The sequence below is a fragment of the Callithrix jacchus genome, chromosome 10 (assembly GCF_049354715.1).
Source record: "Callithrix jacchus isolate 240 chromosome 10, calJac240_pri, whole genome shotgun sequence".
Classification (NCBI taxonomy): Eukaryota; Metazoa; Chordata; class Mammalia; order Primates; family Cebidae; genus Callithrix; species Callithrix jacchus.
In genome coordinates this window covers 73,918,542-73,935,070 of record NC_133511.1, presented here as the reverse complement: position 1 = coordinate 73,935,070, position 16,529 = coordinate 73,918,542, and the positions used below count along the sequence as shown (strand labels likewise).

The 16,529-nt window shown below is 50.0% G+C and overlaps 2 protein-coding genes across 14 annotated transcripts in view; one reads left to right on the top strand and one right to left on the bottom strand.

The window, feature by feature from the left end:
• Window positions 1-16,529, bottom strand: part of TUB (TUB bipartite transcription factor) — an 85,960-nt gene that overhangs the window by 23,723 nt on the left and 45,708 nt on the right. For 2 of the 11 annotated variants that reach the window (XM_017977884.4, XM_078340444.1), the window contains exon 1: window positions 917-1,161. The exons of the other annotated variants lie outside the window; for them this stretch is intronic. In XM_017977884.4, the coding sequence (XP_017833373.2) occupies window positions 917-954 (38 nt within the window). In that variant the 5' untranslated portion in view covers window positions 955-1,161. Of the gene's footprint in view, window positions 1-916; window positions 1,162-16,529 lie in introns of those variants that run through there. 11 annotated transcript variants of the gene reach the window in all.
• LOC103796208 (uncharacterized) lies at window positions 37-15,502 on the top strand. 3 transcript variants are annotated; one of them, XR_013523289.1, is made up of 5 exons: window positions 37-119; window positions 1,965-2,169; window positions 4,040-4,190; window positions 9,305-9,357; window positions 15,232-15,502. XR_013523289.1 is itself a non-coding variant. In XM_078340447.1 (5 exons), exon 1 carries the CDS (start codon window positions 937-939, stop codon window positions 1,417-1,419), a length of 483 nt encoding a protein of 160 aa, XP_078196573.1. In that variant the 3' UTR covers window positions 1,420-1,621; window positions 1,965-2,169; window positions 4,040-4,190; window positions 9,305-9,357; window positions 15,232-15,502. The 3 variants fall into 3 exon arrangements, 1 of the variants encoding a protein (XP_078196573.1); XM_078340447.1 differs by lacking the exon at window positions 37-119 and adding an exon at window positions 937-1,621; XR_001914414.5 differs by lacking the exon at window positions 1,965-2,169.

Below are 16,529 nucleotides of genomic sequence, written 5' to 3'. Positions count from 1 at the left end.
CTGACGCTGCCATGGTGACGAGCTCCTTTCCTTGGTAATAGAGAGAATGGAGTGGAGTGGATGGGGAAAGACCTGCACCTGTGAGAGGCCCTAGACCACCTCCCCGCCCCGCTTCCCACGTAAGTGGGAAAACCCTGCCATCGTTGAGATAGACCACAGTGCCTGGCAGCAGAGAGTGGTGGGCTTCCCTGAGTGTGCCTGGATCCTTGAGTGCTTTTGTGCATGTGAGGGTAGTTCTATGTACTATGAGCTGGTATGTGTCCAGGTATAGACCTGCTAGCAGGTAGATTACTCGATCTCTGAAAGAGACTGAGTAGCACTTGTGAGTGAGTAGCAGGTGTCAGTTATCCTCCAGATATAGGATGTGGACGTGTACCGATACGCAGGTATATGCCTGTGTGAGCCCAAGAATTCTTGTGTGTAGAATATATGGGTACATGTGCACATGACCACTAGTGTGCTCTTGGTTCAGAATAACTGTCTTCACAGATCCATGCTTTGAGAGCGTGAACCAACCAGCAGGAGCGTCTTTGGCCCAAGACACGGACGTCCTGTGGGTGCATGCGTGCAGATGTATGAGTGTGTGCGCGCACCCTGCACAGCGTGTGACTGGCGTGCTGGGCCTCGGAGGGGGCTTGGAGCAGTGTGAACTCCCTCCCCAGGCGGCCACATGATGCTCCCTGACCCAACAAGGCCCATTCCAGCAACCCTGGCGGATAAGCGGGTGGAGCGGGGCAGGCAGGATCAGTCTGCAGGGGCCCTCAAAGTTGAGAGGAAAGACCAGCGACTCCAACCCGCGCCCCAGTGCTGGGACAGGTGGGGAGGGCAGCAGTGCCTTGCAACCCGGCCGCGTATCCCCCGCCAGCCTAGGTCCCGAGTCAGGGGTGGTGGGCGCCCCGGCCCAGCGCCCGCATACCTGTAGGGAATCCAGTCGGAATGCGGTTTGGAAGTCATTTCTCTCGGGGGCGGGGCGGCGGCTGCGGCTCTGGAGGCCGGGGCCCTGTAGGGCCGGCGCGGGGGCCCTGCTCAGCTCCCGGGCCGCCCCGGGCCGCATCCTCCCGGGCCGGGGCGCTGGGCCCCGCCGAGGCCCGCGCTGCACGCCAGGGCCCCGGCTGCTGGCTCTGCGAGCGGCTGCCTGCGCGGCGCGATGGGCGAAGCAGCGGGAGCACGCGGGGCGTGCGCGCGCACACGCGCGCGGAGGCTGGGAGGCCGCCCGCACCGTCCCGCGCCCTTCTGGCGCCAAGGCGGGAGCACTGCGTGGCAGCGGCCGCCCGCCCCTTCTCCCTCGCCCCGCCCCGCCCCGCGGAGACCCCACCCCCGGCCGGCTCTGGGCCTGCGGAACGCCTTTGCCCCCTCCCCCGAAATCGCCGCGATCCCTGCTCCAATCGCGCGCCCGCGCTGGCGCCCACCTTCGGCTAACAGCGGCGCTGCCGCCGGGCCAGTCCCCAGACTTGCCAGCCTCAGTCTCTTCCTCAGTGAGAAGAGGATCACTCGAACACCTCCCTACATACCTGACCTACCTGTCTCCGCTATGGGTTGGGAAACCGCTGCACGGATTTGGCGGGGAAAGGGACCGCGCCAGGGGCGCGGATGGAGGAGGAATCTAGTCGTGCAGGAAGAGGTGGGGGAACCTCCGGGCCGAAGCGTGGAGGCTGGCCTTCCCTCACCCCCGAGTTTCCACATCCGCGCCTAGGGAACCCTCTCTGTCTTTGGGTTAAGTAAAGGAGGTATTTCCTCAGCTGTGGCTCCCTCCCATCTAATCTATAGCGTCAAGAAAAGGGGAGCATTTACTGTCTATTGCATTCCCCGCCCTTGCAGATTTCTAATATTTAATCTCCACAATATCCTTGAGAGACAAACATCTTATCCGCATAACCCAGAGAATAGGAATGCTGAGATGCCCAAGGCCATAAAGCTGGGGAGCGGTGGAGCTGAAATTGTTCTGTGATCTGTGTCCTCCAAAGCCCTTCCTAGGGGACGGAAGTTACAGGAGGCAAAAACCTCTATCTACAAAGATCATCTGAAAGTCTCTGTGCACTGAGGAAGTCCTGGCTGTGACTAGCTTGAATGCAAGGCATGGCACACTGAGAAGGCAGAGGACCCACAGTAGGACGGATGGAAGCAAGGAGCAGCAGGCTAAGGGGTCGCCAGGGCCTGCATGTGGAGCAGGTGATCAGGGAGAGGTCTGGGGAGGGGCACGGTCCTCGCATGCTCATGGGCGTCCTCATGTGCATCCTGGATTCTGCCACACCAACTGCGCCAGGAGAGTGTTGTGCAGGGATCTTCTGATGATAGGCCATCAGGACTGCCCCGCAGTGAGTGTGAGAACAGCCAAGTGGGCTGAGGGAGGGGGCTCATCCTGCTGCCCTGGGGCCACAGCCAGACCCCCACCCCAGGACTCTCCGAGCCCTTCGGCCTTGCCTTGTCTTGTCCATTAATTATAAAACACAATAACCACAATATGTGGAATATTCGGTGAGTGTCAGGAGCTGTGTCAGGTGCTATGTATATAACTCGTTTAATCCTCACAGTCACCCTAGAAGGTAGGCACCATTATCATACCCGTTTTACAGCAGAGGAAACTGAGTCACAGAGAGGGCAAGGATCTTGCCCAAAGTCACACAGCTGATCAATGATGAAGCTAGCATTCACACGCAAATGGTCTGGGTCTACAGTCCTTACCCTCAGCCTCCTTTCTGCCTATCACAGTTCATGAAGTGTACACACACACACACACAGCCTCTCTCTCCAGGCTTTGGAGCTCAGGACAGGTCAGATCCATCTCTGGCACAGCATTGATGCTCTCTGAACACTCTGACCTCTGGTTAGTTATCAACCTCCGAGAGCTATCACTGTCACTGGGGACAGAGAGCAGACAAAATGAAACACCTGGGAGTGGGGTACAGGAGGCAGAAAACAGGGCTGTTTTGTTGCCTGCTAGGATGCTTGACTTGCACTCTGTTGGCCTCCCAGGAAAAGCAGCAGAGATTGGTCCCTACCCTGGAGGCTACAGCCAAACAACAATGCTTCTGTGTCAGACACAATGAGGGTCTAAAAGATTTTTCCCTTCAAGAATCTGAAGCTGCTTTCCTCCCTTTATTTCCAAATTACCTGACATCTTAAAGCAATCAGAATTAAGTTGGAAGGTCTCAGGAGCCTGAAGTAATTGAATCTATTAAATAGACACTTTAGGCTCTGTCCTCAGGGAGTAAAATCTGGAGGCAGAGTAGGTACAGAAATAAGATGGCTTTCCAAGTCTCTTTCTGCAGAAGTTACGTATACACATGGGATGTGGGACAACCGTAGGATTGAGTGCCAGTGTATGCATGAGTGTGAGTGTGTGTACATGTGAGGGTGTGTGCATGGCATGTGAGGGTGTGTGCATGGCATGTGAGGGGGCCGGTGGGACTGAGTGCCAGTGTACACATGAATATGAGTGTGTATGTGTGTTCATGTGTGTATGCACATGGGATGTATAAGAGTCAGTGGGACTCTGTGCCAGTGTATGCGTGAGTGTGGGTGTGCACACAGGAACCGGGGGGTGGGGGCAGTAGGTCTGTGTCAGTGTACGCAGAAGTGTGTGTATGTGTATGAGATGGCCCTGCAGTCTGAACAAGACTGCACAAGAACATTTGTTGGATGGTGTGCGTGCAAGGGAATGATCTGTGTGCTTCTTTGAGATCTATGGAGTGCAAGAGCGTTCACATTCAACTCAGAATGCATGATGGGTTTTTCCACTCAAATGGCTTCCATGGTTGACATTTTAAGTTTATGCCCTTGGCTTCCATCAAAAAGCTACTCAGGAAAGTCAGATGATGAATATTATACTCGGCCATGGTAAAAGTTAGATTTTTACATCTGAACTGTAACAGTGACCCTTGAAGAAGGGCATAAGCTTTTCAAATGTAGCCCCAGGAACAAGGTTATCTCAACTGAAACACCACCACACAGCAATCCCAACATGCCTCTCACCACCTGCCCAAATCCTGCAAGGGTAAGATACCTGCTATGAATTTAAATCATCCTGTTTGCATTTTAGGCATTTTCAAACATGGTGACGGTTTGTGAGGGGGAGTGAAGAAACGCATGGAGACTGAAGTGGCAACAGAGGCCCTCGTATCTGCCACCTGAACCTGAGGACCCCAGGGCCACCCCCACCCCCAGCAGGATCAGTTCACCCAGGGAAGAAGGTTAGCGTTTTGGCACTTAGCCACCTACGTGGGGTCTTATATGTGCTATAGTTAATGTGATGGTTTTATTGAGTGTGGGCCTCCTCTAGTCAACTCTGGAAGCAAAAGGATATGAATGATAAATGATATCCATTCAGACTGGGCCCTGCCCGGTGGCCTGGCATTGTGACTTTGCAGTCTGAGGAAGGCAATTCAAATCAATCAAACATCCACTAGTCCCTCAAAGGCTGATGCAGGGCTGCAGTGCCCTTGGTGAGGGTCAGGTGTATGGCTGCTCTCAGGGAGCTTTCAGTTCAGCAGGGGAGATAGGAAGAAATAATGACTGTACCCTGCATTAAGGCATTGGTGTTACAGCATGGGTGTACAATGTGCTGGGGGTGAGGGGGCGCAGAAAAGAGGCAGTCAATGGAAGTCCCTGGAAGGGGGAGGTCAGGTTAGGACAAGCCTTCCCAAGAGTAGAAAAGGATGATGGTTGTATTGAGCCCTGAAAGATGAATAGGATTTTGATAGGCTGATAACAAAGGAAGGGGGAAATTTAACAGTTACTGCGATTCTACAATTGACCAGGCACTGTGCTAGGGTCTTTTAGCAAAGGGCGTTACAGACAGAGATGATGACATGAGCACAGTTATGGAGACATGAGAGTACAATGCACTTGAAAGCCAAGGTGCAAACCAGCATGGCACCATGTAGGTGAAGGGTTTGGCGTGGCAGGAAATGGGCCTAGAAAGTTAAGGCAGGGCCAGATCATATGCTGTCCTGAACATCAAGCTAGGGAGTCTGCAATTATCCTGTAGTTTGGAAATCTCCTATAGACTGTTCTCAGGATGTGGTTCCTAATGGGGGACCCCTAGAGGGTTTTAAGCCAAGAATAATCTGCCCAGATGTAACCTTTAGAAAGAAATAATTGGGAGCAAGCAGAATGAGGATTAAGGAAGGGAGACAAGGCTAGCGGCATGGAATACTGCTAGACAGCTATGAGTAAAGTCCAGGACAAAGATGAGCCAGCCCCAAAACAGAGTCAAGTGCCATTTTGAAGCTGTGGATAGACATCATGGCAACACAGTAGCGTTAAGTATGGGAGGCCAGATAAGGCCCTCTGTAATTCCCATTTAAATAACTGCAGCATATACAAAGACCCTTGCACCACTGTTGATGACTGAAATAAATAGGCTTACAATGTCTTAGAGAAAAATGTAGGTCAACCACTAGTAAAATTAAAAACAATGTCTATTTTCCAAATCACTGCTGAAAGTAATAGCAAATAATTTCCACACCGACACACAAGCATAATCTATAGGAAACATAAAATGCATAGGGCATAAAACAAAGTAATAGGACTAAAACCAGACCGAATGGTTATGAGGTGAATGTAACTAGAGCAGCTGTGAGCCTGGCACACACAGCTATCATTTGTTTAGTGCATGCTCTATGCCAGGCACCCCTCTGGGTGTTTCATAAAGACAAATATGGCAATGGGGGGATGAGATGGGATGCTTCTGGTCCAGGCTCCACTGGGGCCTCAAATGAACAGATACCACATTTCAAAGTGAAGTGGGATACACCTCTTGGAAAAGAGGTGGTGAAAACCTAAGTCTGTGCCATTAGCTGACACCCACCTCTAATACATACAAAATAGGAGGGAGGATGAAAAAAGGGTTATTGAAGGTTTAGAATGAATTTTAGAGACAGCCTCTGTGGGTCCTGTGATCCCTACTAAGTGGGAGGGTTGCAAGGTGCTATCGCCTTCACCTCGAAGCCAGAGGAGACCTCTAAGTTGGTTGATATGTGACCACAATGGTCTTGGTGCCACAGTGGACAAATCCAAAGAGCAGCAAGAGTGCTGCTGCTTTGGCATCAACCCTGCTCCCTGGTTTGCAGGGCAAAGCACACGTGAGTGTCTCTTGTGGACAGAGGTGGGACCCAGCAAGACAGCCAGATGTGATTGTCTTAGAGCCACGCCAAGAGGGCTCCTCTGTGGGAGGGGGTGACACCAAGGGAGACCAGGTTTCCCAGAGCCTGAGAAAGAAGCCATGGGATCGGCTATGGGGAGAGAGTATCACCCTCATCAAGGGAGGTGCAGGATACAGCAATGGTGTGGTCTCCACCAACCCACAAAAACACCCCCATGAAAGAGAGCGTCCGGAGATCAACATGACACCAACTCATCAGAGTACAGTCACTGAAGACCTTTCCTTCCCCTCTCCTTTCCCACCTCCCTCCCCCTCCACCTTGGACCCTAGAAAGGGTTGGGACTGTCATGTGCAAGCTCCCCACAGGCAGCTGGCCTGCAGCAGACTGTGCTGGGAAAAAGATGGTGTAACTCTGATGTTTTAAGATTTTTTTTTTTTTATTACAACAGACAGAATGCATTAATTACTGACAAGACAACCTCTGGTTACCAGATAATGGCCAGAAAAGTCATGGGACTTACACTAAATTGAATAGAATTTTAGAGGGGAACACAGCCCTATAGAATAAATTTAAAGGGACTGTGGGAGGCAAAAACAAAGTTTGCTTTATGATTACATCTCATGAGTCATGCCTATGCCTGTTCAACTTAACAATTACACATGACTTCTCCCATTTAATCCTCGGAGCAACACAACACGGTAGGTACTATTATTATCCCCATTTTACAGATGAAGCAACAAAAAGGTTATATATAATCTGTTGAAAGTCACACAGATAAGATTTAAGTTCAGATTCAAATTTAGATTCAGGCAGATGAGCGCTGTAGAGCCCAGAGATCGACCTTTCTCCAGAGAAAACCAGATGATGAGCGCCTCAGCCCTTTGACTCATTAATTCCTGTTCTAGAAAACTAGCCAAAGGAAATGGAAAATGAAGTCAAAAGTTTATATATAAAGATACTGATGGAAACTTTATGGCTAATAGGGGAAATTGGCTGGGGGAAGATAAACAAAATGTCTACGAATTAGGACTCCATTAAGTAAGTAGTCAAATGTTCACAGGATGGATCATTAAGCAACCTTTATGGGGAATTTTTGTTTTTAAGAGAGAGGGTTGGCTGGGCATGGTGGCTCATGCCTGTAATTCTAGCACTTTGGGAGGCCAAGGTAGGCTGATCACATGAGGCCAGGAGTTCAAAAGCAGTCTGGGCAACATGGTGAAACCATGTCTCTACTAAAAATACAAAAATTAGCCGGGTACCTGTAATCCCAGCTACTTAGGAGGCTGAGGCAGGAGAATCGCTTGAACGTGGGAGGCAGAGGTTGTAGTGGGTCAAGATTGTGCCACTGCACTCCAGTCAGGGTGACAGAGCAAGACTCCATCTCAAAGAGAGAGAGAGAGAGACAGAGAGAGAGAGAGAGAAGGTCTCGCTCTTGTCATCCAGGCTGGAGTATAAGTGGTGCTATTGTAGCCACTGCAGCCTTGAACTCCTGGTCTCAAGTGATCCTCCTGCCTCAGCCTCTGGAGTAGCTGAGACTACAGGTATAAACTACCACACCTGGCTAATTTTTAAGTCTTTTGTAGAGATGAAGTGTTGCTGTGTCACCCAGGCTGTTCTTGGACTCCTCAGTCAAACAACCCTCCTGCCTCAGCCTCCCACAGCACTAGGATTATAGGTGTGAGCCATTGCACCCAGCCTTATAGAGAATTTTTAATGACAGAGTAACAGACTTATAAGATGGGATACAATATTTTAGGCATGTATAATGCTCTATAAAAAAGCCCCACCAGCTGACACATATGTAGTCTCATACACAGTTGCCTAGGGTGAGAGACACAGTCCAGGCGCTTCAGCTTTGCCGCCCCAGGGACCACATCCTCCATTCCAGGCGGCCCCTTCTTCCAGGTGCTCAGACCTCCTGTTAGCTCCAGCTGTGGCCCCTAAGACCGCCTAGTGACTCCTGAACGGCACAGACAACAACCCCACCCCCGAGGTTGGAGAAGACAGACAATAAACACAATTAGTACAAATATAGTTTTGGTAAAAAAATAATACTTTGTAATGCCTTACAGGTTGCCATATCCTCAATCACCTAGCGTTATATAGTATGTCACTAAGACAAGAGCCAGGTGGCTGCACTTTACTGCCCGTGGGTGCAAGAAACACACGCAGTTCTTAGCCTGGTTATTTATCTTGGAAGGGAGCAGAGGAAGAGCAGGAAGGATGCTGAACAGACACCCGCTCTGTACTCATTCTGAGGCATCTGCTGTGTGCTTCCTAGGCAGGGAGACCCAGGGCTGGAGGACAGTATCCGTGACCGGGGAAGCTTCTGTTCCCAGGAAGTCCTCTTGCCCACTTGCCCACAGGGCATCTAAGCCCAGCTCTCTGGGGAGCAGAGGCTGAGATTATAAATAGAAAGAGTGGCTCTCAGGCTGAGCATTCAGGCCCCTGTGCTCAGCCTCCAGGAGGGGTTTGTTTCACCAGCATTATTGGATTTGCAGATAGGCAATGGAATTAAGCTGATCAGGAAGAGAGGGAGAGAGCTCTCATTTATTCATAAATGCAGGATTTATCTAGCAGAGCCCTCTCCTTTGTCAAACAGAGAGCCATTTCCTTTATATCCTCCAGCAAAGAACATTTTATTTTGTAACCTTTCAGAAAAGCCTATGAGTTGGTGTTTTTGACCTGTTTTTCTCCCTGCTTTAAGAAAACCACGATTATTTAAAATGTGAACTGCATATTAAATAATCCTATTCTGAATTCACAAACCAATCTCCCCACCAAGAGGAATCAGTCCTTGAAATACTATTTAAACTATTTGAAAAGTTTATCACTCCCCACACAGCAACCTTTTGCTCCATGAGCCTTCCCTTTTGCTGCTGCTGATTCTTGGATACGAGACTCTAGAGCCACTGAGGAAGCGGAGTCCCAAAGGTCATTTATGGGATTGAAATCAAGCTGTGGGCTCAGTTTTCCAGACTCTGAAGTGGAGATAAAGGTTCCAAGACCTACAGAGGCAGCAGCTGTAGAGGAAACAGTGCCAGTGCCAGGTTCCAATCCTGGCAAGGTTGCTAATGTCCTGTGTGACCTTAAATAAGGATGTCGCCCTCTCTGTGCTTCATGAAAGTCAGAGAGTAGGACTATCTCTAAGACTCCTCTCAGCCCTAAACCTTCTCTGATATTTTGACTCTTTACTGCAGGGCTGTTCGGGGACAAAAGAAGATGATTATAGTTTTCTCCACTCTGAAATAAGGTGAGAATTCTTGCTTTATTGTTTTTTGTGTTAGCATTCTTGTATTTTGCATAAGAAACAGCAGTGAAAACACATGAGACTTAGGGGAGCTGAATTCTTTTCTTCTCTGTGCTGCTAACTCACTGGGTGACCAGAGCCCATGTTGCCCAGGCTCGCCTCAGTTTCCTCATCTGTTTAGTGGAGACAATGTACGCCTTGCCTGCTGCACAGAGTGTGTGAGGCTGAACTGAGAAGGAGCGTTAGCCTGTGAATGCCATGCTGGAGTCCAACGCACCATAGAGATGGGACAACATTTAGTATTTTGAGCTCCCACTCATTGAGCCCTCACACAGGGCCAGCACTGTGCTAAGAGCTCACTTGTATTATCCCATTGATTGCTGGCAGCTCCCCGAGGAGCTATTATGCAGAAGGAAGCAGAAGCACTGTGGGTGGTCACAGCAGCAAGGATTTACTCAGCCTCACCAAGCCTGCACCATGCGGCCTCTGCTGCCCGCCCACCACAGATGAGGGCGAGAACAGGTGGGCCCACCACTGCTGCCCTGCCTGGGCTCTAGGAGGGAGGAAGCAGGGAAGGGAGAGGGCCCCTTCCCCCTCTGCCATCTCCCAGCTGAGCTCTGGCCCGGAGGAGGCAATGTGCAAAGACTCCTTCTAGGCCTCATCAAGTGAGATCATGCCCAGGGGTGGTGGGGGTGCGGGGCAGTGCCCGTCTCTGCTGCTTTCCACCTCTGCGTCCTCTGCATCACTGTGTCTCTCTCCTGACCCCTGGTCTGATCACAGTACACCTGCTCTTCATGTCTTTGTGTCTGCATAGCTGTCACCACCCTCCCCACTGCTGCAGAGTGGCCCCTTCCTGTACCTTCCCCTACCCCAAGGAAGGCATGAGTGGAGCCCTGAGCACAGGGGCTCAGCAGAGCAGGACAAGGCCCTGGAATTCTGAGCTGGACACCTCAGGCCAGGTGGCCCTGTCCCAGGCCTTGCACTTGTGAGGATTTCTGGGGTCTCCCTGGAGACAGGCAAGTTAGGCTGGCCCTCAGATGGATTTCAGAAGTCTCCCTTCCCCAGTGGGAGGGGCCTTGGGCTGCTGTGTGTTCCTCTAGCTCAGGTCATCCTCTGCTCTGCCCCAGCCTCCCAACCCCTGCCCTGAACATGCCCCAGATCTCTATGTCGTGCTGCAGCTCCCCACATCTGAGTGCAGCCTGCCCGTTCTGAACTGTGTCCCACTCCATCCTCTTGGCTCTGACAGACAACCAAAGCAGTTTGGTGAAGGACAGGAATCTCATGCGAAACTTCCCTTGCCCCTTACAGGTGACCAGACATTTGCTGATGTTATAGGCCCATGTTCTCACTTGATCTAAAAACACCATTTGTGTCTTGGATGTCAGGAATCCTGAGTTGAGGTCTAGGTCCCCAGCCTCTTATATGACCATAGACAAGTGTCTTCCCAATTTTCTTGGCTTCAGTGTATCAGTGTATAAGATTAGATAAGGTCTGAGGCACCCAACATCACTAGAGTTCCATTATCAAGGGGCCCATCTGAAAATTTACATTGAAAGGATATACATTTCTCACGTCCCATTCCTACTGCCCTGGGAGAGCCGGGTAGCGAACACTCAGGCTAGGCTTACCCCTATGAAAAAGGCATGATGAGCACAGACCCAGCCCTCACCCAGCCACACACCCAGAAGACAGATGGCAGTGCAGGATGCACTCCGTAAGTGGGTCTGAAGTCCCACCCACCCTCTCCGTGAAAAAGAGATGAGTGCTTAGGAACAATTCAAACATGCTCTGCCATGAACCACCTGTATGCCTTGGGCTGTCCTGGGGACTTAACAGTTAATATATGTAAACCACTTAAAACATGCAGTATGAGTTAGCTGCGGTTACATAATAATCTGCACCCCCCTCTCCCTTCGGCCCCCCTGCAGTCTGTTCTCACATGGCAGTGAGAGTGATTTTTTCATAATGCAAATCTATCCTTGCACCTGCTGCTTCAAATCCTTCACTGACTTTCCTTGCTCACAGACTAAAATTTTATTTTATTTTATTTTATTTTATTTTTTGAGTCAGAGTTTCACTGTTATCCAGGCTGGAGTGCAATGGCACGATCTCAGCTCACCACAACCTCCGCCTCCTGGGTTCAAGCAATTCTCCTGCCTCAGCCCCCAGAGTAGCTGGGACTACAGGCGTGCGCCACCATGCCCAGCTAATTTTTGTATTTTTAGTAGAGATGGGGTTTCACCATGTTGACCAGGATGGTCTCGATCTCTTGACTTCGTATCTACCCGCCTCGGCCTCCCAAAGTGCTGGGATTATAGGTGTGAGCTACCGGGCCCAGCCCCCAAAATTTAAAAAGTTCCCACAAAGCAATCAAGGTACTGGTTTGTAGCTATACTGGTGTGCTTTTAGAGAAGCCAGGCCTTCCTTACCTTTGCAGACCTTTGAGTCTGGAATCCACCTCCCATCCCTGCCCTGCAGGCCGAAGCCCAGAGGCTGAGACTGAAGTTCCAGTTCAATGGGGACAGAGGAGGGCCCAACTACTTGTATTTCTTTCAAGTTCCTGAGGGGGGCATTGGTGAGCAGTTATTAGTCTATGTTAGAAAGGAGTACTCATGGTTTATATTATTGCAAATGATCCGCTGTACTGGACCTGAGAAAATGTAAGGGAATCAATAAGAAAACCCCAGAAACAGAAAGTTCAATAAAGTTGTCAGATAAAAAGATGGAAAAATAGCCAAGAACATTTCTATATAAGACAATAGTCATTTGCAAAATGAAAATGCAAAATACAATGGCACAAGACTACATCTAAAAAGTTTTAAAATAATATCGATGAGACTGTTTTGTGATTCATATAAAGAAAATTATAAAATGTGACTGATACTTATGAAAAGAACTTGAAGAAATGGAGATTCCTAATATATTTCTATATAATAGGAAGACTATTTTAAAGACAGTAATTCTTCCTAAATGAGACTTCATTTAGTTCAAAGCAAAATTCCAAGGGGATTCTGAAACTTGATAATGTACAGAGATTTTTTTTATTCTTCCCTGTGGTGATGGTTTAAGGAAAGGAGGGCGAGCCCCAAGATGGTTTGTGAACGTCTGTGATGAGAAAGCCAGTGTGGCCATGTGGACTTGCTGGTTAGTGCCGCTCAGCAACACCACCTCCATTGTCCCCCGAGAGCATGCCCACATGGTGTGGGCATCCCGTCCCACGTCCCAGGATGGCAGATGAGTCTGCAGCAGTGAGAGTTTGGGGTAGTCAGGGCACTGCTGCTACCACTACTCTCTCTCTCTCTCTTTTTTTTTTTTTTTTGCCTATTTCTCTCAATCAATGGTCATTTTTGAGAAAGCCATTTTTGGAGTCATAAGTTAAGAGTGCCCAGTTTGGCTAGGAGCAGTGGCTCACGCCTATAATCCCAGCACTTTGGGAAGCCGAGGCAGACAGATCACAAAGGCAAGAGATCAAGACCATCATGGCTTACACAGTGAAACCTGTCTCTACTAAAAATACAAAAAATTAGCTGGGCATGGTGGCACGCACCTGTAGTCCTAGTTACTTGGGAAGCTGAGGCAGGAGAATCGCTTGAACCCGGGAGGCGGAAGTTGCAGTGAGCTAAGATCGCACCGCTGCACTCCAGTGTGGGCGACCGAGTGAGACTCTGCCTCAAAAAATAAAAATAAAAAAGAGTGCCCAATTCAACTGACCTGTGTGGATGCCCAGGTTTAGAGCAGACTGGGATAAGCTACTCGTGTGCTTCTAATTCCTCTAGATAACCCAGGTATAGATCATCTGGAAGGAAAAAAACAAAAAACAAAAAGAAAACAGGTAAGAAAAGCAAAGACAATTCTGATAATGGCTAATAAGAGAAGCACCAATCCCATTAGATATGAAAATACACAGCTACGGCAACTGAAGCAGTTTGGTGATGGACAGGACATCTCAGGTGAAACTTCAATGGAAGAAAAGAAGGAACCCGGAAATATACTCTAAGTACTTAACTTCTCTACAGGAATGTAAATGTTAATTACTGCCCCCCCCAAAGAATACAGAATTTAAAAATCAGAGTGCAAAATCATTACGACAAACATGTAACACAAAGTGTCCTGTGGTTATCTGGAAGGGGACAAAGAGAGGTTCTGGAGCTGCGAGACTGGCTGAGTTTCAGCATAAGCAATTGTTGTTATTATAGTAGGTGGTTTGTGTAGAGAAAAAGCAAAGAAAAGATGGAATGGTTCAGCAAAGCAGAAAGTACACTGGGCTGGAAGCCAGGGGTCTGAATTCTAACCACAACTCCTCCCTATGGAATGGTCGTGAGCTAGGTCGTTCTCATTTCTGGGCCTCACTCCAACATTTCAAAGATAAAGAATCAACACAGATGACCTGCAGCGGCCCTTCCTGCTCAGCCTTCTGGGATTCAATGATCATTCCCCGTGTGTGGTTTCCACAGCAGGACTCGATGGGAGTGCAAAAAGAAACTCAGATCTTTCCTGCCCCAAATGGTGGAGCAACCTCATAGGCCGGCTCTGTTCATTTCAGCACTGAGGCTCGCACTGCACCCAGCCCTGTCAGTCACGGGGACCCAGAGATGACTAACACAGGGCACTGGCCTGTGAAGATCATGGGTTACCAGAGGACACAGATGGACACAGACAACAAACAATAATCCCAGGTGGTATGAAGTCAACCCAGCTAGAGGTGAAGACCCATGGGGCACAGCAGAGAGCACAGAGGAGTCTGGCAGGGGACCAGGCAGGGCTTTGCAGCAGAGGTGGCCTTTGAGGATGGGTATTAAAGAATACAGAGCTCACTAAAGGTAGATGGGGTGAAGGAGCCACTGGAGGAAGGAAAAGCATTTGGGTGGATGGCCTGTCTGGCTATAACAAGGTCTAAGATAAGGTCTGAGGCACCCAACATCACTAGAGTTCCATTATCAAGGGCCCCATCTGAAAATTTACATGAAAAGGATATACATTTCTCACCTCCCACTCCCACTGCCCTGGGAGAGCCGCGTAGAGAACACTCAGGCTAGGCTTACCCCTATGAAAGCGGGGAATGAGTAGCAGAGAAGGGTCTTGGAGAGGTTACATGGGACTGGGGAAGCTGGTCTGGAACAGGGCCAGGCTGTTTGTAACAGTGGGAAATCACAGGGCTGCAGGTGGCTTGGGGGAAGTGGTCCTGCCTGTGAGGGAGGGGATCCTAGGCAGCCCTGGCAGCAGGATCTGTGGTGAAGCCAGAAGGAGGCAGGGATACCAGTGAGCAGCTATTCAATAGCCCAGGGCAGAGTGGATGGCATGGAGGAGGAGGAGGAGGAGCCTGGGGAGTAGGGTACAGTTGAGGCAAGCCTGCCGGGGCCTGAGGCAGAACAGCACATCGGCAGGAAAAGCAGAACTGAGGCCAGACTGCCTGGGCTCTACACCTGACTCGCTTTGTGACCTGGGGCTGTTTAACCTTTTCCACCTCAGTTTTCTCATCTGCAAACAATTGGAATGCTTTTTAGGGACATCAAGGGAGTCCATGATTTAATAAATAAAAGCTTTTGGTAGGTGCCTGCACTCAGTGCTCTATTCATGCTGCTGGTGGTGAAGATGGAAGAGCCTGTGGGAGGGAAAGGGGTCTGGACAGTGACTCCTCAGGGGACCCAGCGGGGACAGCAGGCTTGAGAGCGGGGTGGGCATGTGAGTTACTGTTCAGATGTGCCAGGTTTGAGTGTCCGCAGCCCACCCCATTCCAAGTGATTGGAAAGGTGCATCTGGAACTTAGGGAGAGGACACGCGAGGAGAGGGAAATTCAGGAGTCCTGAGCGTGGAGGAGGCTGAGGCAGAAGCATTTGCCTATTTCTCTCAATCAATGGCTGTTTTTTCCATTTTCAGAGCCAGGAGTTAAGGGTGCCCAATTTGGCCGGGCACAGTGGCTCATGCCTATAATCCCAGCACCTCTACCATACGAAGCGGGAGGTGCGGACTCAGGGAGAGGAGGGCTGACGGCAAAGACTTGAGCGTGTGGCTGTGGAATCCAGAACAGAAGCTCCTTGAGGACAAGGGTTTTCACTGTTTTACTCCCTGCTGTATCCCCAGTGCCTGGAACAAAACAGGAGTTCAATAAACATTTGGTGAGTGAATACATGAGGAGACTTTTTCCCGTCATTCACTCTAAGCATTTTCTTAGGCACGAAATACTAACAGTAGCTAACATTTATTAAATGCTTACCCTGTGCCAGGTACCATGCTAAAAGCATGTAGGGTCCCATTTAATCTTTATAGCAGCCTACAGAGAAGGTACTGTTATTATTTCCAGTTTGTAGATCAGGAAGCAGGTCTCAAAAGGTAAAACAGCTGGCTGAGTTAACACATCTGGTGAGGAGCAGAGCTGGGGGCCAAACCCAGGGCTGCAGGACTCCTTGTGGATGCTCTCCTTGACCCTGACCCAGCAAGAAAGGAAACTGGGAACAACTCCTTGGCAACAATGCCCTTTGCCAGCTCCCACATGCTCAGCAAAGAAGGACTGTTTTTAAATCTTGCTGGAGGACGGGGGAGCTAGAAGAATGAGCTGGAGAAGCTGGACCTAGTTGGTGTCAGATTCATGGAGTGAGGCCATTCACAAACCAGTATTTGGTGAGGCTAGATGCTGGAGGAATGGGAGCAGATCAGGAGCCAGGAAGGGAGCTGCCTGGAGTGGGAGAAGGCAGGTTGGAGGTCAGAAACCTACTGAGAGGGAGGAGCTCCATCTGTGCGCAGCGATGGCTGTGTGTGTGAATGTGTGTGCATTTGGGGGAGGTAGTGTGCTGCAAAGGTTGTCCAGAGGATTAAGTCAGGTCCAGAAAGATCCAGGGTTGTCCCAGGGTGACAAGGGCTAGAGGTCATTTGCAAAGTGCAGGGGCTGCACACCTGGCAGGCTGAGCATGTGCAGGTCACGTCACACCTCTTCAACCTGCTTTCATAACCACTGTCGAAGTCCTCAAACGCCAGCAGTTACCCCACCTCTCCTAGATGCTCCGAAGTGGGCACGAGGAGTCAGATGGGCTAAGCTCGCCCCCAGTCTCCAGTTCGCAAGTGACAGATTGGGATGCAGAACCCTGGACTCCTCTAGCTCCTACGTGGTGCTTCCCCAAGCAAGGTGGCTGCCCCGGGAAGTCTGGGGCAACTTCAGCCTGTCTCTCTCCAGGCTGTGT

Bases quoted from the DNA above. Each gene is read 5' to 3' on its own strand.
- LOC103796208 (XM_078340447.1), top strand. From the start codon at position 937: ATGCGGTTTGGAAGTCATTTCTCTCGGGGGCGGGGCGGCGGCTGCGGC.